Source organism: Numenius arquata, chromosome 18, assembly GCF_964106895.1.
Source record: "Numenius arquata chromosome 18, bNumArq3.hap1.1, whole genome shotgun sequence".
Taxonomy (NCBI): domain Eukaryota; kingdom Metazoa; phylum Chordata; class Aves; order Charadriiformes; family Scolopacidae; genus Numenius; species Numenius arquata.
In genome coordinates this window covers 6,415,083-6,439,658 of record NC_133593.1, presented here as the reverse complement: position 1 = coordinate 6,439,658, position 24,576 = coordinate 6,415,083, and the positions used below count along the sequence as shown (strand labels likewise).

Here is a 24,576-nt window from a genome sequence, read left to right as displayed (position 1 = left end):
CAAATTCTTCCTCGGAAAATATTTGATGAACTCTACTTTGTGCTTGGATCACGTGAAACTATGCTAAAACCCAAAATACTGACAAGAATCTGTTTGAGAAAAGTAGGCCTGTGTTTACCAATGTATAATAATGTATACATACTCATCTGTGTAGGCGTTAATGAGTGAAGGAAAAGATGTTTGGATGAGTATTTAAATAAATGGCAGAAAATACTTAAAATATGTTAATCAAAACCAGACAGATTATCACATGTACACGATCCCCTGTGTACATGGGGATCAGTTTTTCAACACATCCATGAGTTTATACTTTTATTCAAAGGCACATTTCTACTTACTTGGTTAGTTTATGGCCTTTCATTGCTGCGAGGAACTCTCTCACAGTCTCAGGACTCTGGTATCGACAGGGTGTTTTTGAAATGTACTTCAGTGTCTGCAAGGGGTAAGAAGGAAGTATACATTATTTCACAGTTACTATTTGCTTTACCAGTTGTGTATTAAACAAGCTGATTTTCAAAAGGCTCCTTGGTAATAGAAAAATTGGAAAAGTCAATTCAGGTTTTGGGGTTTGGCTTTTTTTTTTTTTTTTTTAACAGCGGGAAGTGCTGTCGTAGATGATAAATCACTTGCATTTTTCAGTAAGACTATACTGATATTTGCTGAAGGAGCAAGAAACAGGCAATACGTAAATACAACATTACGTAATAGAAATTACATTAGTACTTATCCAGAAAGCCCCAATGAATTTGTTCTGTAAAGACATGACCCAGCCAGCTCACGACACATCCAGGTGGGAATAACAGTGTTGACACTTCCCTCTGTGGCTTTGGACGGGCATTTATCTGATCTGTTCAAAGCCCAAAATCCCATGTGGAAGACCAATGAACATTTACATATTCAAAGCTAGCTTAAAAAGGTACAAAGACAGAGGGGGTTCAGGGATTTGTTTGTGGTGTTTGTTGCTGGGGTTTTTTTGGGTGTTTTGGTTTGGTTTTTCAAAAAGCAGTAGCACTTCAGAAAAGCTGAATGCTATTCACCCTTAAAACCATGCTACCTTCTGCTAAGTTTTCATGGGCCAGTGATACTCTCATTGCCAACCCATAAATAACTCATTAAGCTCTCCAATCTGTGGTTGTTTTCATCCTGTATATGCATTTTGGCAATGCTTTCTTAAAGTTCATAGAAGCAGGTGAGGTGGCTCATCATGGAAATCTGCAAGAATACTGTAGTGTTAGAAATGCTTATCTGACTTGAGATGATTTGTCTTTGCTCTATTTTTTACATCTAACACTTACCAAACTTAGCTAACATTTGCTGAGATTATTTCTGCTTTCTTTATTTAAAACACGACACCTAGAGACAGATAATACAAAATGTAATTTGACCCAAGTTAAAAAAAAATATAATTGTTGATAAAAACCCCCCACACAAATTCCAGTTCACAGCTGCCTTTTCACTGGAAGTAGCTTAGAATTTTCCTGAATGTCGCTTTGATTAGACCCCAAAATGATGAGTTGCGAATAATAAGCATCAAAAGTCAAGGAAATCCTTGCATTGTCTGCATTGTGTGCATCAGCAACTGAAGGATTTAAAAGAGTATTGTCAATGCTTGTTTTGAATTAAGGAAGAAAATCTTCATCAGTTGATACTGCATAGCTATACATAAAGCTTAAAAGTGTCAATGCAACTGACTCATGATGCACTAACTGCATTGCAAATACCGAGATGTGTGGCAGGATGCTACACGCACAGATTATCTATAATATTAATAAAACCCCATAAAATTCTATAGAAACTCAAAGAGTATCATTTCTCAGAAAATCTTTAAACTGAATACTTTCATTTGAAAAGTCAGAAGCCAAAAAAGCTGAATCAGTAGTCACAGAGCAGAAAACAACAGATACTAGGAAAAAATGAGCTACAAGATCAGTACGGCAAGTAAGAAAATATGCAAATGTTATTTCCAGTGTAATTCCATTAAAATCTGCTATCACTTAAAAATGCTAGGTAAGGGAAAACAGACTTCAACAACACGGGATAATTCACCCTACTTAACAGGTAAGAGTGTTGATGAAATATGAATCACTGGTGTTCTTAAGCACCAGTTTCACTGGAGAGATTTAAAAGCCCAATAAGATGTTAGACAGCCCTCCCTTCTCCGAGTTCCATCCCGACCTTTTCAGATAAAATGGAGTTATTATACACCAGTAATGCCTGACATGAAAACATCGTGTTATCATGTAATAAGATTATTTAATAGGAATAATTTCTTTTGCAGTTTAGTCTTTTTCAGCGATTTCAGATTAATTAAAATGCCAGACATACAGCAAAGCACAGCTCCAGTTTAGCAAGTTTCATCTAGTTGTTTCAGTACCAGTGGATACAAGCCTGCACAGAGCTCACGCAGACGTACTCAGAACGAATAAAAACAATCCTGCAAGATGAAATTCGTGTTTTCTTTCAGTCACATATAGAGAAAATGTACCTAGAGTTTACACCAGCTTCACTCCATGCACAAAAGCGAGCATCCTATAGTTATTGAGGATGCAGCAATATAACATGGCAATTAAAGCTTTAGGATGTGTTCTGACAAAATAGACTTACAGGATCTTTCTCAGTCGTTTCAAAGAGGTACCGGAAGAGACTGTTAGTCTCCATGAAGATTTAAATTAGATTTTTTGTAAGCCCCTATTTTGTTGAATATGAGGCTCAGGAATTACAACTCTCTACCTTTTCAAACAAAGCCAGAACTAAAACAAAAACAAAGCCTAGGCCAAATCTTATTCGCATGAGTAGTTCCACTGCTCAACAGGATTACTCATGCAAGCAAGGCAAAGTGCTTTCAACATTCTGCCAGCCCTGGTGCTACTCACGCAATGCTCTGACACGGACACAATAGGTCACGCTCCAAGTTTGTTACCAAGTTGCTAATTTGAGATATTGGAAATGTTAATATTTGCATTATGATTTTAAAAGTTCATCCTAGCAACAGATCGAACATTTATTACCAGTGTGGCATCCAGCTGATGTTGCTATCTGCACATGTGACTTTGTTATTCAGGTTGTCCATGTCTTGCCCTTTTGACCAAAAAACAATATATATATTTTTTAAAATATCTATTTTAGTGGGAAATTATTAGTTTAATTCCGTTAATAAGAAAACATCTGTGCCTCAGCTTTGAAATCGCGATTAGGTGGTTATCATTAGTTCATCAGATGATGGCAAGTTCTGCCCTGGGTCTTAAAAGGATAGAATATTTGGAATTCAAAAAAACCACACAAAACTAAACAGTTAAAATACAAGGCATGATTTATTCTTTTTGTGATTTTAATAAGAGCAGCTGCACGCCTTGACAGCGCCATTTATCCTACAACCTGAATAAAGTGACTGCAGAGAAGCAGCAAAAAAAAAAAATTCACTGTGTTTTTTAACAGGGTAAATTTGATAGAAAATTATAAGTATACAGAGCTAAGAATGTGAATTACTCCAGCTTGGGCTAATTTGCAAAGGAATTTCACAGTGCTACTCACTTCATACATGATTGTGTTCAGATTCTGCTGACCAGAGCTCTGCTTGTTTTTTCCGCTCTCTTTGCGCTGCTGCTTAAGATCAGTAAGTAACTGGAACACCTGGGGAAAAAAAAAAAAAAACGCATTATACAACATTTGAGAGTATTTTACCTAAACATACTACAGCAGGAAAATATAGATGAACAATGCAAAATCCTACCAACTAGGCAACAAAAAACCACATGGCTTCTTTGGTGAATGCACCAGCAATTGAAAAATATTATGGCACCAGAATGATGAATAACTATGTCCATTGTTTTTTAAAAAATGTGACTATTTTAAAACAGATTTTTAGGGCTTGTTAAATGTTATCCAAGAGCCCCAAAGGAGCCCCTGTCCTACTTGTTTATCTTATCTCATGCCCTGAACAGAGTTGGGTCATACCCTACTGTACTAGCACAGAGCTCCCATTGACATATGAGTGATGCTTGAAGCAAAACATCACACAAGTTTATGGCTCTACTGGATTTGTGATGACAGATGCACCTATAATATTAAAATGGATATGCATCTTGTCTCACAGAGATGCAATTTTATATTATCTGCAAAAAAAAAAAGCTGTCACACTGCCAGGAACCAAGTAAATAAATGCTTGACCTATAGATGCTCCTGATATTAGTGATCCTATTGTAAATTCCAGTGGAGTTATTCATACTAGTAAATGTTACAGTGACCGGTACGGTGTTATGATATGTTAAACCACAAAGATTAAATTAGCTCCCTATTTTATCAAAACAATGTAACACACAAGCAGACATTCTTGAAAAGAACGTAATAAAGTTGTCTTCACATTTATGATGCAGTGAATATTGATGGAGGAGCCAGACTCAGAGGGTAACTCTGAGGGCAAGGAAAGCGGTTTGATTTTTGCAACTGTGCTTTGTCAAGTCTGTTGCAACAGCACCACATCTTTATTCCTCATAGCTAGATGTGCACCAAAGTGTCGAGACAGCATCCCAATTACTCTTTTATTCCCATATTAAATCACATTAGGTTGAAACTTCTTCAGATGTTTTGCTTCAGGCTTTACAGTACATCCAGAGCCAATAACCACAGCAAAGTAACAGACCACTTCTTACTGCTTAATCCCTTGATTTTTAACTAGCTTCATTAAAGATCCAGTTCCAACGGTATCATAAACTGACAAATCCATAGAAATAAGAATATAAACACTTCTAGATAATGACAAATAAAAACATTACTGGCTACAAATCCTGCAATTACTTTACATTGCATCTTCTACAAAAAAGGAACACCTGTAAATCCTGACTTGAAAGCCAAAACCCAAAGTAGGAGCTTTTATCTAATAAATATTTGGAGAAAATGTAGCCAGTGACAATAAAACACAAAATAACTCCAAACTCACAGGAGAAATGTAGGCATGGAATATACAACATGTCAGTCCTGAATATCCCTTTCAAACATCACTTTCTGTGCAAAAAATTACCTCGATAAAGAGAATGTTAGCTATGCCAGGCAAACTGCAACCGGAAAGAGGAGCAAACAATGAGATGGGTTGTTTTAAGGGAATCAGAACTTGAAGAGCAGAGAAAAGCCATGCCCCAGAAGCCTATAGCTGCAGAGATCGTTTTGCAATAATCTTTGAAATATTTGCTATTTTCTTTACTGAAATGGTACATTGTTTTTAACAAAGAGACACTTAATACTAGTTTGGCTGACATAATATAATCTATTTCTTAGGCAAGACAGTTCTTTCCAAGTACCTCATTAAAGCCCTTCTAACAGTCAGCAGATGGTTGCTCTGCTCTTTGCAGGGAGATGCAGCTCAAGACAAAACATTTCAAGATTTATTTCGGAATGGGATGAAGCAGCTGTGCAACTTCTAAGCTTCAGCAATAAAACAGTTATTAAAACCATTCCAAAAAATTACACTCATAAACAAAGCACTGAAATCTTTGCATCACCTGACTGAAGTTAAACCAACAAGAACATGACGTTTCTTTCTACCTCACTAAAAAAATACCTTTGCTCGGCAGAGAGGAAAATGATTCAGAACTTATCCACACTAGAAAATAAAATTATTTTTTTATTTGCATGCTAATATTTATTGTTTGTTACGACAAGGCACTGTAGCTTCCCGTGACACCAGATCAAGGTACATTGCTGGCTTCTAGGAGTGTTTATCCTGCATAACACATCTCAGATCAGCAAACTGCCTCACCTTTACTATAACCTCTAACCTGCTTTGGAAACACCTCAAGATGTTTAAAAAAAAATACTGCCAAGCATTCAGAGGTGTAAAACTGCATTTCCTGCACTGGTCTTTATAAAACTAGGTGTTAATGAGTTACAGGTTCTTGGATGGTACTACACATCACGAGGTTAAAGTTAAATAGGAAACATTGATTCTAGCAGCATCCACCTGCGAAAAAGCGTTTGAATTTTTCTGCAAGAATTTTTATTTGCAATATTAAAGAGACTCCAGCAATCGGTATTTCACACGCATGGCGGTATATTGGCTTCTCATAAGACAAAATTCAAAAAAGATACTTGGACATTGCTGCCCAGTTTCTGAGGTGTCAACATTCCTGATTTGGGATCTGACGCACCGTACATTAGACAAAGCAGCAGTGAATCCCATGCACTTGCCCAAATACACAAGTGTTTAAAGATGTGGAGAATCAAATTCTAAATAACAAACCACCACACACAAGAGGATTCAACAAACTGACCACACAGCGACAGAGTAAATACAATAAGGCTGAAGTTAAAGTTACTGACATTCTAAAGATCTGCTCCTCATCTATTTGAAAAACATATTTATATCTGGTTTTATAGATTTGGGATCAACCAAATTATACTACAGTACCCATTACTAGTGAAAATTGAAAACTAGTAATTTTTCAGAGAACTAGATTTTCTTTAAAAAGATTTTTTCTTAATAACATCAAATGGAGTAGGTGGAAATCACATACAGGTCTTGCTGAAAATTGCCAGTGATAATCAGCTTCCAAAGAAGTATGTAAGTGACTGATTACAGCTTTAAACAGCTGATTTAAACCCAGGACGCAGATTAACTTCTTACCTCAAAGTTACTCAGCAATGCAGCATTTGCATCTTTTCTAAAACAAAAAATGAAAACGATTAGTTTACATTCCAAATGAAACCGTCTAAAATTTTTCTTTGCTGAGTTGCGCGGGCTCTAAAAGAACAGATACCACTTTCATAAAGTTAAAAAAAAAATCATCATTAAATCTATTTTTGGTGATTCTATAATTACCAAGTTGTGGCCACCTCTGGAAAATAGTTTTTCCATGTTGTTAGTAGAATTATTACATAAATATACTGTATATTTTGCACAATTTGCCCCATAAATCATAACACACTTTTTTTTTTAACTTGGTCACACAATTTCATTCACTCACCCAATTAAACAAACTAAAACAAAATTGCCTTGCCTCTTCCTTACCAAAAAGGGCCTCCAGTTTTACTTGAATAAAGACTGACAGGAAAAAATCATTCAGATTACACACGCTATTTATTTATTGGTCAAGAGTATAGAAAAAAATACCATTAGTATTTTTAGTACAGTGTACACATGTGTGTATAGTTACAGATATGGCACTATATTTATACATACTGTACTGTGTAAAAATACCTTATTGCATTTCCACTTTATTTATTCTTTGACTCTTTATGTGGCTACTGCTTTATTAGCAGGGCAAGGCTGAGAGCTTCCCATTTTCCACCAGCCAAACATTTCCCTACTAATTCTGTCCCAATTAAGCACAAATCGTTATCCACCACTGGCAGGCTGAATGCACTCTCTTGGACTCAAGCTCATATTTAGATTAATCACGCCTCTATTGCTACCGGCTATTGTAATTTTATATTTTTAAATTTAAAAAAAAAAGGGAGAAAAAACTAACACACAACATCCTATATTCCCAAACACCACATTCTGCTGAGCAGTCAGTAGCCAACACAACAGAAAGTTTCCATACAAAAGGAAAAAAAGGCCTTTCTCAGGTCTGTGCAGCAGCTTATAAAAAGAAAAAAGGTACAATGTATTGTTAAGCATCATCAACTGTTTGAATAGAACTGTCACGTTCATCACTTTCAAACGAGTTAAATGCGTCCACAAACTTCCACAGGTTCTATCATTGTTTTTAAATGAAAAGGACCCTCTAAAATACGCTGAGATGAACTTCAACTTCCATTTCGCTGACTAGAGTGAAACTTCAGCAAGTGAGCTCACACACGCATTAGCTTTCATTCATGTTTTACAAACCATATAGCTTTTTTTGTTAGGTAAATGCAATTCTTCAGAATGTTTGCATTCAGGCTACCACTACAGAAATCCCTATGGATCAAAGACATTCTTTGTTAGAAATAATAATGCTACAGAAGAATTATTAAGGGAATTATTGTGTTAAATAAGTGAAAGGGTCATATAGAGTAAATACATCACTGTGTAAATGAGCCTGTGAAATCTATCCGAAGTTAAATTATTTAAGACAACATTTTTTTAATTCAAAACCACTTTATCATCAGGAAAATATTATTTTTCTTCTAACAATGGATAGCAAATGAGTCAGTCTCAGATCTTCAACAATTTTTGTTGTGCTGAAATACCAGAATTCCAAACTGATAAACAAGACCAGCTTGAAAAACTTATAAAGTAGAAACACAATTTTCTTCAGTCCTAACTCTCATAAATCAACTATCAATTTCACATCCAGAAAACAAGAAATTATAAGTGATGTAAATTTTTAAATAGTCAACTAAACAGTATGTTTAATTTTTTACAGGATTATGACTTAAACAAAAAGGAAAGAAATCTCATGTTAATATCAAATGTATAAACACTTTTTAGAATCTTTAAACAGGTAACATTTGTCCAAACCAAAATATTATTGAGAAGGTTTTCTGCATATAATATAGAAAAATATTGAAGTATATGGCATCACAGCTCTAAAAATATCACTGATGCTTCACGTTTTTAAATCTATTGCTTAAAACATGTTGTACATTTAAACCACGATGTTTTCTGGAGAGTTCTTTTGTCTAGTCACAGATACTTCTGACACAGTAAGAACTTAGGAGAGGTTTTCCTAATTCCAGAGCTTCCCTCTATGAAGACAGAAGGAAGGAGGTAAAAGATTAGGAAGATTAAATTCCAACAGCAATTCAAGTGCAAAACGGACTAAACTGTTCCATTCCAATGCAAGGGATATTCACCCATAGCTCAGGACTTCAGCTCCCAGGTCTTCTACCTCTGAGGCACCTTCCTATTGGTACTATAAGAGGTAGCACCAGTCAAACAAGTTGGGCTACTCAAGGCAGTAAAAAACAAGTGGATGTATGAACAGTATCACTGACTTCCTATTAATGGTACCAAAAGCATCTCTCCCAGCAGGGCAAATCCTATCTTTCCTCACATGCAACAGCAACTTTCAGCCTGTGTATGTTTCACAGCATTTTTCAGTATACAACAGCAAGAACAGCTCATTTCCCTGCACTTCCCCTACTCACGTTGAGGCTAACATAATAGAACCCCGTATTTCAAAGGATGTTTCTATTTGCTATCTACTTCTGAATTTTATGTATAGAAGATTTAATTGTAGTAATATAGACGATTTAACGACAATAAAGCATCCATGGATAACATCAACTACAATAGCTCAGCTGACTTCGGCGGATGCCGACATATATCCCATGGAACTTGCATCCTCCGTGCCCCCATTCATTAGGAACCAGCGCCGCATACATGTATCTAACTACACAATGCAACAGGCTCCACAGAACTCACCAGAATGAGTTTCTAAGCTTCAAAATAGGTCAAATCGCATTGTTTTGTGCCCAAGCGATGCTAACAAGAGAGAAACGCACATAGTGCTGTCAGCGTAGGACGCCAACAAAACTTACTGCCTGGGATGGCAACCAGGGGGCCAGCTGGTGTAAGTGCCACAGACCCTCAGCTAGCCCAAACTGTGACTCCTCTCTTGTATTTGCAATTCCTGGAGCACACCCACTGGGCTTCCTCTTTCTCCAGCACATTCAGCTCCTACAATTAGCTGTCCACCTGAGGCAATTAGCTGTCCACCTGGCGCCCATGGGAATCACTCTCTCCCAGAAGCCACAGCAGAGAATTCACGTTTCACCTCTCCCTGGGCAGAACAGAAAACGGAGCACGAGGGGAGCGGAGATGGGGACGGAGAGCAGGATTCAGGCTGAGCCACGACACCTTTTGCCCAAACACATGCTTCAGCAAGACTTTTTAAGCAAACATAAAAACCCCAATTCAGTTTCTTATCAAAATGCCTGAACACGCTGCTGGTTACAGGGGTGTTACAGCCAAATATACCCCCATATGTTGCACAGGAGGCCCATATATCCATGCCCACTGCAGGCAGGCCCATATAGATGCACCCCCCTACACTACAGCAGGCAGGCCCATATAGAAATACACCCCCATGCCACAGGCAGGACCATATAGATACAATTCCCCGCACCACAGGCAAGCAGGCCCATGCAGAATTACCCCACACACACCACAGGTATAGCTGTGCCCCTACCACCACCACAGGCAGGCCTGTATAAATACCCCCCCAACACCACAGGCAGGCAGGCCCATATAGATTTACCACGCACACTGCGGGCAGGCCCATATGGATATACCCCGTCTCCGCACACCCCCACCCCGGCCCTGGAGCCCCCGCTGCCGCCAGGGAAGGTGGCAGCTGTGGGGAGGCGGCAGCTGCCCGTCCCCTCCGCACCTCCCCCGGCTCCTTACACCTCCATCTTGTCCCCCGCCGCGCCGGGACCGCCCCTGGCCGCCGCCGAACTTCCCTTCACACGCGCACACCCGCGGGACGGCGCGGAGGAGACCGGCGTGGAGCTAAGAGTCGTTTTGGCGGCCGGGACGGAAGCGGAAAAGGAAGGAGAAATAAAGAGAAGGGAAAAGAAAGAAAAAAAACTCGACTGCATTGGCCGGGAATCGAACCCGGGCCTCCCGCGTGGCAGGCGAGAATTCTACCACTGAACCACCAATGCCGGCGATGTAAATTATTTTCCCGCCCCCTTCCTTGTAACTATTAAGGACAGAAAATGGGGCAAAAATATATCACCTGTGGTAAAACGTGTTCTGCAAACCTACTCAGATTCTGACAACTGGCCACTGTTAAGTATGATGACAAGGGAGAAACACTATTGTAGAGCGCCTTCCAAATAAAATCTCTAGCCGTGTGCAAACAGAATACTGTTAAGGCTGAACTAATTGTGTAATACTCCTACGGTCTTTTCAAGCCCCTGTACATACACCTTACCAGGCTCACCAGCACCATATGTCTTTTCCTACCATCACTGTGATTCTTTCCCATTTAATCCACGTGCTACTAAATTTTGTAAGAGCCCTTTTCGTTCTCGAGAAAACTGGTGACTCTTCATTGAGTTCAAACAGCCGAAAATCCTGTTGGCTGCAGCGAGGAAAATCGTCTGGCTCAGGGACTGAGAGCCAGGGAAACGTCAATTAATTCGCTTTGCCATTATCTCTCAAGCAAAAGTTTATATGCAAAACACAACAACACTAACTCCCTAAGGAGTCACAGACACAACACACACGTGCTTATTTGCAGCAGGGCTGTAAGAGCAATCCAGGGAACCGAATGTGTTAGATTTCTTGTGCCCACAACCTCCAGCTCGCAACAAACAGCTCCCGGCTCTCTCCAGGAACCATCATCGGATACCTAAGTGCTGGGTAAAGTTTAAAAGCCTCCTGCAAAGCTTTTTCAGCCCCTTTTCAGCTGCAGACCCCTAAAAAAGATTTAGTGGACATCACATACAGTTTGTAGTACAGATAGAAAAGATTCTGGAGTATAAATTGATTTCTCTTGGAGTCCTACGGAAAAAAAGAGCCAGGAGAAAGGTCTCCAAACTGTGGACTGAAAGGCGCTGGTCTGACTCAGTGACAGGATGTAATGGATGGATGCTGTCCTTTTGCATGTCAGGATTAACCGATCTTGTAAGTTGGCCAAAACTGGCACAGCAAATGCTCTGTAACTTCTCTGCCATGTCCCAAACCCTGCACATGAAACTGGCTGTGGACCCGCTCCCCACCGGGCTAAAGGGAAGAAAAGAAGAGGGAGGATGTCAGCTTTCATTTGAGGATGTGATATTTCCAGACTATCAAATTACAGAGTTTTGTTCCAGAAATCTACTAATCCTTGCCATCACTCTCTTTAGATACAGGTTCAAAATCCTCAACTTATTAATTTTATTTCTCCTTTGCATCTCCTCTTTATATCTCTCCCCCAGCACCAACCTACCATCTTTATTTTCACCATTTCTCCAGAAGTTTCATTCCAGACCTGGATACCTGCTGATAGACTTTTTTTACAAGCCATGACGACGCCTGATCCCAGCAGCTGAGACGAATGAGCACAACACAAATGCCTCTCTAGCTTTCAATTTATGTTTTTTTTTAAATAGAGAAATTCTTCCTAAATGTTTTCCAATGGAGACGTATAGCCTGTTGGGGTGTAAATACACACGAGGACCAGCTACAGGTCCACTGACATCATGCAAAGGAGAAGGGGAATATCTAAGAGAGGGCCCATTCCTCTTACATACAACTGATTAGTTCAGGTCACGTTGTTTTTAATTGCTGCACTTTAGGTGTTAGACAGTTATGCTACACCATCCATAGGGAATGCAGACATAGGTTTTTCTAAATGTGCTTAGCATGTCAACATTTTAAGCATCGGCTTGTGATTGTTACCACTAAGGCTCGGTGAGAGAGGGGCCTCGGTATTAACTATTGAAAGCAGGGGGCCTAGTAATTGCTATTGAAAGCAGATCTGCAGGGTATTTGTATTCTTTGTCATGAAAGGTGTTGACTGTATTCAGCATTTCGCTGATCACCCTATAGTGGTCTTTTTTTTTTTTTTCTTTTACATTCAAAATTCATTAAACAAAGTTGTTTTTAACAAAAAAATGTCAGCACCGCTTCACATCAGTCTGGCTGACAGGGCGTTTGACTAGCACTTTCAGCCCATAGAGCTTTTTTCCTTTTTTCTAAACCAAAACGACAGTTAAAAAAAGAATGTTTTTAAAGCAGGTACGCTGTAGCAGTTTGTGCCAGCCTTTTTCTTCACAGTTATGAAAATAAGTCCTATTATGAAAAGTGTCCTTCTAGAAACCACTAAAGCACTCCTTCAGAGCTGCTCTCCCCAAGTACTGCACTCTGCTAACAAAAATGCTCTCTAAAAGAAATAGTAAGGCTGTAACTGATTACAAAAACAAGTACAAATAAAGTTCAAATCTTTGAGGACATGAAAATATATTTAATTAAACAACTCAATGCTGCAAAATGGGCAATTTACTCTCTAGGGCTACCTCGTCGTACATCAACTTGGAAAAGGCTATAACTGGGAATATTAATGTATGAACAATATGCCATTTGCTGTGCCAGAAGGGAAAATAAGTAAAAGACCTTTCTCTCAGACCTTCCTTGGTATTTAACTGTGAGGTGGGGATTTTGGGGGTTAACCTTTCTATTTCACTAAGCAAACAAAATACTGAAAGAAGATGATGGGGAGAAGACAGTAATGAGAATACATTTCAGTGTATATTAGAAAATCTGCTTTGCAATACTATTTCACTGTTTTCCCCTCAAAAAAGTTCAACTTTCCAGCTCCAAGTGCCTTTAAGAAAATCTGTGTCTTCAATGTTTGTTTTTACATTAATGACCTCTGCTTGGATTTACAGTTTCACTTCCATTTTTATTATAAAAATATCACTCGGTATTCTGCATTGCTGATTATACAGAAAGGATAGTTATTGCTTGCTTAATCTAAAAATGGGAAAAGAGAGAATTAATAATCTCCTAGATATAAACTGGGACAGGAGTTAAGCAGCGTAGTACAAACAAACTAATCCCTATGAAGTTTGCTAAACACACAGTGATACTGCTGACAGATCCCATGTGAAAGCACGCGTCCTTGCCACATGTAATATCAGACATAGATTAATAAGATCTTATTGACATAGATTCACTCTGGTTATAAATTCAGTGCTTACTATTTTCCCAACACACCAGTAATCTCCTGTCAAAGCCCAGAGTAAGGACAAGGACGCTCCTAAAAGGTGAATAAGACAAGAAAAGCAGTTAAAATTAGGGATTTCAGAGTAGGAAGGAACATGATCACAAAATGATCAAGCACTGTTTCCTAGTGTGAAAAGGAAAAGGAGGTAAGTTGCAGAACTGAGAGAAGAGCAGTAGAAAAGCACAAGAGGGTCAGTAAAAGAAAGAAAATAACCCAACGAAATGTGGACAAGAAAGTTGGAATATGTTTCCTGAGCTCTGGGACAGGTTTGGACCATGCAGATGGAAAAATATTATACTGTAGTAGCACACTCCGCAAGGTGAACCAGCAAGTGTTCTGCTTTCTGTGGAGCAGCTGCAGAAAAGTGCTCTGTGTCTGAGGAGTTAATGAGAAATTGGTGCTGAGCCGTAGCTTTGCGAGTTGCTGCTCCCAAAGCTCTCCTGTATCTTAAATCTGTTCTTTACATTTAGCATTTGATGAGTTTACGATATGGGCTATTTGCCAAGGCTGCCGGGCACAACCTCTCACCCCACGGCCACAGTCTGAGGCTCACAGGAGCCTCTTGGCAAGAATGACCCCATGCAACTGGTGACAGCTGGGAAGCCCCAAAGCTGGAGCTGCAACATCCTTACAAGTGGGGTGAAAAGTCTCACCCACACAGAAATGGGAAAAGAGCAAGTAGCTCCCATCTGTTTTATTCTTGTGTATTTGCTGGGGTCGCAACAGGGACACAGCAATGATGATCACGCCATCACGTCAATTACTTTCATATCAAAGACTACTCATTAGAGGGGTATGACACAGAGTGATGTGACTCTTTCACTACAAGAATATTCCCAGAAAAAGAGGTGAACTGTCAGGGAAACCACACAGAAGACACTGATGCTGCAGGAACACTTACCTAAAGCTACACCAATAACTTCACTAACAAGTAACCTGAGAGCATCTCTCCCAACCCTCCTCCTTGCACCATCCCTGCCTCCAAAGGAACTCCTCTCCCTGACTTACTAATCATTCCCTGGTCGAGCAGGGGCCGGAGGCCAGAGAGAAGTGGGATGGGCAAAGGGGGCTGTGTGATGGGGGGGACCGGAGTGGGGCCGGTCCCGGGGGACACCCCGCCCCATCGGGGCGGGCCGAGCCGCCAGCCCGGCTCCGAGGCGTGTAAAAGCGGGGCGGCGGGGCCGGAGAGCAGCGAGCGACCAGCCGGGGCTGCACGGCCGAGCAGGTGAGCGGGGCCGGGCGGGCAGCAGGGACCGGGGACCCGGGACCCCTACCGGGACCGGGAGCAGGACCGGCGGCAGAGCCTCACCTCACCTCGCTGTTCCACAGGTTGCACCAGTTGCCAGGATCGCCGCACAAACGAGCAAAACGTCGTCCGAAATGGCAGCCGAGGTGAGGGTGACCTTTGCTTCTCTGGCGGGGTGGTCTCGGGGTGCTCTGGCAGTTGCAAACTCAACCGTGTGATGACCCCAGCTCTGCAACGTGCCACGCTTCTTGGTGCTGCTTGCTACTTGGTTTGGTTTCCTGGGGTTTAAATGGAGAAAGGGACAGCAAACATATTTGCTGCAATATTTCTGACAACTCACCTCTGATTCTGGTGAAAACCCACAGCAGTGAGGATAGACTCAGGTACCTCGGAGATATACTGAGATACCTCCTCCCCATCCAAGTGCTTGGCTCCCAGCACTGGCCTTGCCCACCCCATTCCCTCTGCCACTCGCCCCAGGGGACTCGTTTCCCAGCCAGGAGCTGCAAAACTTTTGCTTTTTCAACTCCAATTCTCACCCCACAGCTCCTACTGACAAACCTGCTTCAAAACCAGACCTCCAGCGCCCCGTGCCTATGCCCTTCCCGCGGTTGGACTTGATGATCTTAAAGGTCTCTTCCAACCCAAATGATTCTGTGATTCTATGATTCTCCTGCTCGCAGGCGGGCTGGTTCAGACAGTTTCTGGGGAAAGGGCCGCCGGGCTCACCGGCCCCAGCCCCGCCGGACGGTGGCCACCAGCCACGGGACTGGCCCCGGTCGCCGCCCGCTGTCCATGGTCCCGGCGCCGCGCTGCTTCGGAGACCTTCCGGGGGGGAAGAGTTTGGGGCCATAGGGCTTTTTCCTTTCCTTTTCATTTTACCCTAACACTTGTAATACTGAAAGGTAACCCAGACCTCCCCGTCTGGATTCTGCACCTTAACCAGTTTTGTGCTAATCTTACGCCAAAGCTTGCAAGAACATCATGGACTCTGGAGATGCTTCAAACGGTAACTTCAAACACTTCATGGTTACAGGTCTGTTTTAGAGCACGTGGCTTGTTTTAGAGCTGTGGCCCCACAGCTCTTTGTCAACCAAATATTTTCTTATAGTCTCCCTAAAAGAGTGGGGTTTTATTAATTATTCTTTCAAGGCACAGTAGATACTAGCTAGCACTATATCCCTGACTCCCTTACCTTTTTTTCCCATGCCTAGAGACTATCAAAGGGTGAGTGATCAGCAGCTGCTTTAAAAGGGAGATCCATGCTGATCTTGCACCATATGCCCTGATATTCATTTTCAAGGAGAGGACATACTCCCTCTGGAGTCTTGCAGAAGTAAAATATCTTGGAGAATTCCTGAGCCAGACGTGACACCTCAAGGGCTAAATTCCAGTGACAATGACATGTTCTTCACTTCTACAACTACTTGCCAAACCTCTTAAAGTCCAGAGCTTTTATACCTTTTAAATGCCTTTTTTAATGTACTTTTACAGCACAGAAAAAACATGCCTGATTATGTCGTCAGGTTTGCTTGGATAAAGAGTGGGACAGATATTAACTGATTTTTAGGGAATATATCAGTAAGTTTTGAACATGCCTCTTCAATTCATTACTTGCAGGGGGATAAAATGATGGGAGGAAGGTTTGTCGGAAGCACAGATCCAATCATGGAGATGCTCAGTGCTTCCATCAGCATTGATCAGAGACTGGCTGAAGTTGACATCCAGGGGAGCATGGCTTATGCCAAAGCCTTGGAGAAGGCTGGGATCCTATCTAAAACTGAGCTGGAGAAGATCCTGAGTGGCCTGGAAAAGGTATTTATTTCTTCATATCTGTCATGCATGGTGGAATGAATGGCTTCTTATCTGACAGCATCTGTAGTAGCCTCCCTGAGTTGCCCTCATTACACTAGGAAGAATTCTGGGCAGGTGATCAATGCTCCAATTACATCCCACTAAAGGCACCAAAGCCCAGCAGTAGGATGGGAACCAGCTGACAAGCCCCCAGTGACAGCCTGGTGCCCTGGTGGGCATAATGTCAGTGCTCATTATGGCAGCCCCACTGCCCCAGTGAGGTGTGCTCAGAGTGATATGACCATCCTCCTCCTCAGACTGAACAACCACCATTAATTGTTTCAGTATGAGTTAGGAATATTCTTTTTCTGCTGGCACTTGGGATCCTTTTGAGTCTGGCTGCCCGAGTTAGCAGAAGGCCATGCATAGCAACCTATAGGGGTGAAGAGAAGTCAGCACAAAGCACTTTTTAAAAATATCCATTGTTGTTGCTCACCCACCGCAGACACTGGTGACTCTATACAATGTCCATATAGAAAAACCATTGTGGACAACACTAAGGCAATCACTGACATTTCAGGTCACTTTCTCATTGCATTGCTTAAAGCCTCCTATAGCCATCACACTGCAGGATCATCACAGTAGACAGATGAATCCCACTAAGCGCAGTGTAGAATATCAGGATATAGGAAGCAGCCAGCCTTGCCCTGAAAGAACAGGAATGTCAGTGCTCATGTGAGACTGAACACTTTCATTTCCATTGGGATGGCAGAAGTTGGTATTCACTGGGGACAATTTCAGGCCTCATGCGCAGCAGGGTAACAGTAGTGGCTGACTGGTGTTTCTGCTGATGTTTGTAGATCTCTGAGGAATGGTCTAAAGGAGTCTTTGTGGTGACCCAAACTGATGAGGATATCCACACTGCCAACGAACGCAGACTAAAGGTTTGGGTCCTCTAACCTCTTGTTCCCGTTCCTCTGTAGCTAGATCTGCTTGACGTTAAGTGCATGCACCTTTTCCCACTGTGAAATTCCTCCGGACCTTGTGGCACTGAAACCCCAGGTGCACAATCAAGTGTTTCCAAGACCCTTTTTGCGGAAGAGGCACTGTACAAGCATAAAACCCAAACCTGCCCTTCCCCAGAAGAGACCCCATGGCTACTCACAGGATCCTAGATCTGAGTCCCTTCCAGGCAGGGAGGAGGTCTGCTCATGTGGAGACTCTTCCTTAGAGTACAGAGACACTGATAGAAATCCTCCTTTTGTCCTCAGGAGCTGATCGGCGACGTAGCTGGAAAGCTGCACACTGGAAGAAGCAGGAATGATCAGGTATGTACTGAATCTTTTTCTTCCCCTTTGTACTCCTCCCCCACCTCACTTCAGGAGACGTCAGACCAGAACAGCTTTGGATCTCTTCCTGGAGAGCATGATATAGTGGCATTATTACATCAAAATGACCAAATGATGAGAGGAAGATGTGCTTTCCCATTACACAGAACAAGGAGGGGTTTACTTTGCAACAAAAGTGGCAAGTCACAAAGTATGTCACATTCTACTTTGACTGACCGTGGCCAATCTCACGCAGGTTGTGACTGACTTGAAGCTGTTCATGAAGAATTCCCTCTCTGTCATCTCCACTCACCTCCTGCAGCTCATTAAGACCCTGGTGGAACGCGCTGCCATGTAAGTCCTTTTCCATGTCCACGGCCTTGGCCTTTCAGGGGCAGGAGACTTCCAGGCTTCCTCTTTGACTGACACCAACCAGGGCAGCAGCAGGATCTTCTGTGAAAGAAGTTACAGACAGACAGTGGGCGACAGCACAGGGAAAGACAACGGACCCTCTTTCTCCACAGTTCACATCAGAGATCTTCCTCTTCCCCCCAGTGTATCCTGGCAAAGGAACTAAGGGGGGAGGTCCACACAAGACTTTAGAAGGCAACAAATCCATTTAAAGGAGTGGAGAACTTGAACGTGTTTCAAGTTGTTCCTTATGAGAAAAGCTCAGCTGTGATAACTCCCTGTCTAACTCTCCTCCTCACCAATAACACTCCCAAACGGTGGTGGACTGGGGAATCTTTGCCTGCCACTGAGAGATGACTGTACCAGGCAACTTTCCAGGGAGGCCTAGGGCAGACACACCAGACCGGAAGAGCGGGAGATCCAAACCCTACCTAAGTGGGCTTACGTAGTAGGTGACAGGCAGAGGAAGACATAGACCAGCTTCATCACAACACAGGCTAAAGAAGTTCTCTTTGTGACCTTGCCAGGAAACCCTGGAGTGTTCCTGCCACTGCCCTCTATCCTGCTCACCTCTTTCTCTCCTTCCACATGCAGAGAAATCGATGTTATCTTGCCTGGCTACACCCACCTGCAGAAAGCTCAGCCCATCAGATGGAGCCAGTTCTTGCTCAGGTAACCACCTTTCACACTTGGCTGGAGGAAGCCTTCTCCACCCTTGGGGCCCTGCTCAGCTGGAGCCTAGAAGCGCATCATCCTTTGAGGAGGCAGCTCAGGGTAGTGGACAAACCAGTGCTAACCTTGCAAAAACTGGAACAGGAGCTCCCCGTGTTCCTGGGTGGCTCTGGGACCAACCTGGGACTCAAGCACTGAGTGGGCAGAGGATGCCAACTGCCTGTACGCTCCATCCTTTGGCCAGTGTTACACCTCAGCTACTGGAGTCACGTGGAGCAGCTTGTATGGCTGATGGCTGTTCCACTTCCAAGGGCCTGAGTGCCCAGTCTCCACTTCAAGCCTTTTCTGTTCAAGAGGGGTTTCCAGGCTCCAGGCATGGCAGCATACTGCTTGGGAACAAAAGTGACATCTTCTGACTTCGGGTGCTTTATCTCTCATGTCTTTTCATGTCCTTTCTTAGCCATGCTGTTGCTCTGACCCGTGATTCTGAGCGCTTGGGCGAGTTGAAGAAGAGGATCAATGTCTTGCCTTTGGGAAGGTAAGGTCTACTGTTTGTGTAATCAGTGGGCCTTGCTTTGCTCTGTAAAGTCTTTAGATGTATCTTCCCTGCTTCCTAGAGCTTAGTTGTGGTTGGAGTGTGCAGGCTATCATGCATGACTTGTGTTTATTTCTTCCCTGACAGCGGTGCTCTGGCTGGAAACCCACTGGAAATCGATAGAGAGCTTCTGCGTAGTGGTAAATGTCTCCCTTTGATTGAGTGGCACAAGGCTACTTGTAATATCTAGGAGGGAGGGAAACATTGATATGTCTCCCAATGGCACTGTCCAGGAGCCAAAGCCTTTCTTTTATAAGGCTTCTTACTGCAATGAGACAGGCACTGCCTGTGAGGCGGGAGCAGGAAGAGGCACCTCTGCTCCATGCTGGATGCCTAGGGTTAATAACCAAGGCCCCAGTCAGTGTAACACTTAAGCACGTTTGTGTTTCTGGGACAACTCGAGGGCTCACAGTCACCTGCATGCTGGGGCATCCTGCTGCAGTCAGGCTCCAGTCATGCCAAGCCTGACCTCCGCTGTCCATCACCTTCCTTACAGAGCTGGACTTTGCTTCCATCAGCCTGAACAGCATGGATGCCGTTAGCGAGAGAGACTTTGTGGGTAAGCACAACTCAATCCCTTCTTCCCACCATTGTTTTAGAAGCTGGTCTCTTCTGAGACCTTCCCAGGGGACCTCCTTTAATAAGGGGACTGAAATCCCTCACTAGGAAGTACTTAAATATTAAAGGTCCCTTCCAAGGTAGACAATTCTGTGATTCTATGATTCGCTCACGTTTAAATATGAGTCAGGGCTCTCTGGGTTGTCAAGCAAACAAGCACCTTCTTCACCTGCTGATTTCCTGCCTTCTCTGCAGTGGAATTCCTCTCTGTTGCCACCCTGCTGATGATCCACCTTAGCAAGATGGCTGAAGATCTCATCATCTACAGCACCAGCGAGTTTGGATTTCTAACCCTCTCTGATACCTACTGGTAGGTTTCTGGGCTCTGGGGAGTAATTCTCCTCAGCTATACTCACCTGGGAGAATGAGATAGTGTTTGGGGTCTCCCTGCTGACACAGGACTAGAAAGCTGGCAGAAATGCAGCCTTAGGGTGAATACCACTTATTTCTGATTCTGGTAACTCAATCAAGCCTGCATTCAGCAGACACTCCTCCCTGGCAACTGCTGGCAGAGAGAACTTCCTCCTCTGCTGGGAATGCCAGCCAAAGGCCTCCCTTGATCAGCCAGGTTTGCAATCCTAACAGACTTCCTGTCTCTCGAGGCTGCACAACCACAGCCCTCCCACTCCGAGGTCACAGCAACACTTAGGCTGCCCTGTTGATACCAACACCGGATGGGCTTGGAGGCAAGCCTCCTTTTTGCGTCCTCTTTGAGAGGTGGGACTATGTGGTAGCTCTAGTAAAGACTGCAAAAACAAAGGCTCTGTTTTGAGAAACATGAGAAATTCCACACACTCAGTTTTCCTACATCCTAGAAAGGTGTCTGGGGTACAGGGACCTATGTATCACCTTTGGAGGGCTGGACAAGTATGTTACATCTCCTGTCTTAGCCTGTGTCTGTAAGACAGGGGTCTTACTGTTACACTCCACATACCTTTCTTTCAGCACTGGCAGCAGTGTGATGCCTCAGAAGAAGAACCCCGACAGTCTGGAACTGATCCGCAGCAAAGCTGGCCGTGTGTTCGGACGGGTGAGCCTGCTAAAGAAAGAAGCGGGATGGGAAAACTGCTCCTACCGGGGCTGAAGAATCTTGTTTCTTTGTAAAGAAGAAACCAGTCTAGAGTCAGCCCAGTCTAAGGTCTGAGCCTCTGCTGGGGCAATGTGCTTCTCTTCCCAGAACTAACTGCCTCACCTGTTTCTCTCTCCAGTTGGCTGCTATTCTTATGGTTCTCAAAGGACTTCCAAGCACCTACAACAAGGACCTGCAGGTAAAACACATGATGGGTTTCACTCCATTTCCCTGAGCAGACACAGCCCTTTTCTGCTCTTGAGCAGTCTTGCCACTACATTTCCCTGCTTTTGTGTGGGACACTGAGAAAGGGGCTGAGGCACGGCACACTGCAGTTGACACCCCAGCCATAGCAGAAGCCCCTGGGATGACGTGCCTGCTCTGCTGGCTGGGCTGCTCTTGGGCTTTTGGGCTGCATCAGCCTGACTTATAGCAATTTCTGTCTCTGCTCTCATGCAGGAGGACAAGGAGGCTGTCTTTGATGTTGTGGACACCCTGAATGCTGTGCTCCAGGTTGCCACTGGAGTTATTTCTACCCTCCAGGTAAGGCTTCAGCCTCTCATTATTGAACGTGGTTTGGGGGACACATTCTGCGAGTGAAGCACAGAAGAGAGCTCTAGACTGGTCCTAAGATGAAGGCTCTTCAGTGGCCCACCCATACTGCTCATTATGGCCCCCAATGTCAGCTAATGTGTCCCAAAGGAGGAACTGATGATAATGTCTCACTCTGACCCTCCTTTTTGCAGATCAACAAGGAGAACATGGAGAAGGCCCTGAGCCCTGAGATTCTGTCGTCTGATCTGGCTCTCTACTTGGTTCATAAAGGAGTAAGTATCAGAGGAAGACTTGGAGCTCTGATTTCTTGGGATGCAGAATACTGCTCTGTGAAGGCCTGAGATGAGGCCTTCTATTCTGTCCTCAGGTGACCAACAGTCTGGGTCAACAAACACGAAAGCTGGAAACCCATTCTTTACATGTATCCCAAGTAGTGGAACTGCTCCCAGGTGGACTAGGTAGTAATTAAAGGTGGAGTTTTACCTCCTAATGCATACCCTCTTCACACCCCAGAAAACCCAGAATCAGATTGCATTGCCCTAACTGAAAACAAGCCCACCAAAAAAGACAGCACATCCATTTTTTCCTTTGAGGCTGCACCCCAGTTGCCTGGTCACTGACTGCAGCCTCTCCTTCTCACTGCAGATGCCATTCAGACAAGCCCACACTGCCTCTGGGAAGGCCGTCCACCTCGCCGAGTCTAAAGGCACCACCATCAACAATCTCAGCCTGGATGACCTGAAGAGCATCAGGTTTGTATCACGATTATTTTGCCATGACTCCCCTCAACAGGCAGGTATCAGCCTCCCTTCATATGGGCCTCCTTATGGTGTCCCTCCTCAAAAACCCAAAATCCTCCTGGCCTGAATTTCAATGCTGCTACTGCTGGGCCTGAAGTAACTGAAGGGGGACAACATCCCTACCATGCAGATCCACCGAGGCACGGGCAGCAGCTATAGGGAGGGACTGGAAGAAACTCATGCCCTGACCTGGAGACACCAGCCCTCCACAGGACTTTGGCTCCAAACTTCCTCACTCTCCCCTCGGAGCTGACTCTTTGCTCTGCCCCAAGCAGCTCCTGCCAGGCACTAGAAGCGCAGAAGCAGGGCTGCAAGAGGCCTTTCCCCTCAGAAAAAGGCTCTGTCTCCACTCCCTCACCCTCTCTGCAGTCAGCATGTAAAGCCAGCCCACAGCACCCAGCACTCTCCGCTGACACCTCTTCTCTTTGCCTCCCCAGCCCCCTGTTTGGCAGTGACGTCTCCCAGGTCTTCAACGTCGTCAACAGCGTGGAGCAGTACACGGCCATGGGCGGCACCGCCAAGAGCAGCGTCACTGCCCAGATCGAGCAGCTGAGGGAGCTGCTGAAGAAGCTGAAGGAACAAGCTTAGAGTGTGGGGAGATATCCCGTGGATGCAGCGTTGTGCCTATCACACTAATCTGGAGTTAATAAACACTGTGTTGTATGTAGTTCACTGAAACTCCCGTCTTGCGTCTTTCTTCTTAGGGGCAAAGTTGAGCTGGGCTTCCTCAGCCCTTGTGAGGCTCAGGGCAATGGTCACTGGTGTGAAAGAATGGGGGGGCTCTTTCCCCTCCCTGGTAGTGGAGCTGGTTTATGGGGTGTTCAAGCTCTTGGGGGCTGGTAGGTAGAGAGCAGCAGGAGTGTCTGTCTACAACAAGAGACTTGAAAATGTGTCTCTTGAATGGGAGGTTGGTGGACTAGGGAAATGATGGTCCCTTTGTACTCAGCACCACTCAGCAGTGAGAACAGACCTCAAATACTGTGTTCAGTTTTGGGCCCCTCACGACAAGAAAGACACTGAGGTTCTGGAGCATGTCCAGAGAAAAGCAATGAAGCTGGTGAAGGGTCTAGAGCACAAGTCTTATAGGAAGCAACTGAGGTAACTGGGGTTGTTCAGGCTGGAGAAAAGGAGGCTGAGGGAAGACTTTATTGCTCTCTACAACTACCTGAAAGGAAGTTGTAGTGAGGTGTGTGCTGGTCTCTTCTCCCAGGTAACAAGTGATAGGATGAGAGGAAACACCCTCAAGTTGCATCAGGACAGGTTTAGGGTGGATATTAGGAAAAATTTCTTCACTGAAAGTGTCGTCAAGCATTGGAACAGGCCGCCCAGGGAAGTGGTTGAGTCACTATTCCTGAAGGTATTTAAAAGACGTGTAGATGTGGCACTTAGGGACACGGTTTAGTGGTGGACTTGGTAGTGTTAGTTTAACAGTTGGACTTGATGATCTTAAAGGTCATTCCCAAACTAAATGACTCTATGCAGCACAAGGCTGGGTCCAGCAGTGCCAGAGCAGGCTATACAATGTGCTGAGGGAGACTTGTGGATGTGCACGAAGGATAACTGATACTGCATCTGTAATACATGCCACATCTCCAGCTATCACTGCCCTCCTCATAGGAGTATATTTGCCTGCCTGCCTGCCTCCTGACAGGGGAAAATAAGTGGCCAAAAGGAGTCTCCTCACCACCTCACACCTAAGCTTGCATAGTCATAGGCAGCACCTGGCCAGCAGGTCAGCCCACTGGTCATTCCAGCCCATCACAAAACCACCTTTGGCTCTGGTTTCCACCAAAGCACAGGGATTGCATGGTCCCAGGTCAAGCTTTTTCCTCTGTGTGACCCACGCCAAGC

The 24,576-nt window shown here is 43.9% G+C and overlaps 2 protein-coding genes and 1 non-coding gene across 5 annotated transcripts in view; 1 reads left to right on the top strand and 2 right to left on the bottom strand.

The window, feature by feature from the left end:
• CRCP (CGRP receptor component) overlaps positions 1 to 10,574 on the bottom strand; it is a 32,016-nt gene extending 21,442 nt beyond the window's left edge. Inside the window, exons 1-4 of one of the 2 annotated variants that reach the window (XM_074160543.1) lie at positions 10,328 to 10,574; positions 6,617 to 6,653; positions 3,532 to 3,630; positions 339 to 433 (exon numbers count right to left, since the gene is read on the bottom strand). In XM_074160543.1, the coding sequence (XP_074016644.1) occupies positions 339 to 433; positions 3,532 to 3,630; positions 6,617 to 6,653; positions 10,328 to 10,521 (425 nt within the window). In that variant the 5' untranslated portion in view covers positions 10,522 to 10,574. Of the gene's footprint in view, positions 1 to 338; positions 434 to 3,531; positions 3,631 to 6,616; positions 6,654 to 10,310 lie in introns of both variants that reach the window. The other variant, XM_074160544.1, reaches the window with a different exon arrangement.
• TRNAG-GCC (transfer RNA glycine (anticodon GCC)) lies at positions 10,517 to 10,587 on the bottom strand. The gene has a single exon. It is a non-coding gene; the product is annotated as a tRNA-Gly (tRNA).
• Positions 10,588 to 14,972: 4,385 nt separating this feature from the next.
• On the top strand, positions 14,973 to 23,400 carry LOC141473115 (argininosuccinate lyase). 2 transcript variants are annotated; one of them, XM_074160442.1, is made up of 16 exons: positions 14,973 to 15,029; positions 16,504 to 16,698; positions 17,538 to 17,621; positions 17,949 to 18,005; positions 18,262 to 18,359; positions 19,011 to 19,088; positions 19,549 to 19,626; positions 19,771 to 19,823; positions 20,180 to 20,242; positions 20,497 to 20,611; positions 21,247 to 21,331; positions 21,510 to 21,569; positions 21,830 to 21,913; positions 22,117 to 22,197; positions 22,571 to 22,677; positions 23,163 to 23,400. In XM_074160442.1, exons 1-16 carry the CDS (start codon positions 15,018 to 15,020, stop codon positions 23,311 to 23,313), a joined length of 1,401 nt encoding a protein of 466 aa, XP_074016543.1. In that variant the 5' UTR covers positions 14,973 to 15,017; the 3' UTR covers positions 23,314 to 23,400. The 2 variants fall into 2 exon arrangements, with proteins under 2 accessions (XP_074016543.1, XP_074016542.1); XM_074160441.1 differs by having other exon boundaries at positions 15,018 to 15,035; positions 23,163 to 23,313.
• Positions 23,401 to 24,576: the final 1,176 nt, after the last annotated feature.

Coding starts and splice junctions, on each gene's coding strand:
- LOC141473115 (XM_074160441.1), top strand. Junction 18,006..18,261: donor GAAGAAGCAGGAATGATCAG/GTATGTACTGAA, acceptor AATCTCACGCAG/GTTGTGACTGACTTGAAGCT. Junction 21,570..21,829: donor CCTACAACAAGGACCTGCAG/GTAAAACACATG, acceptor GCTCTCATGCAG/GAGGACAAGGAGGCTGTCTT.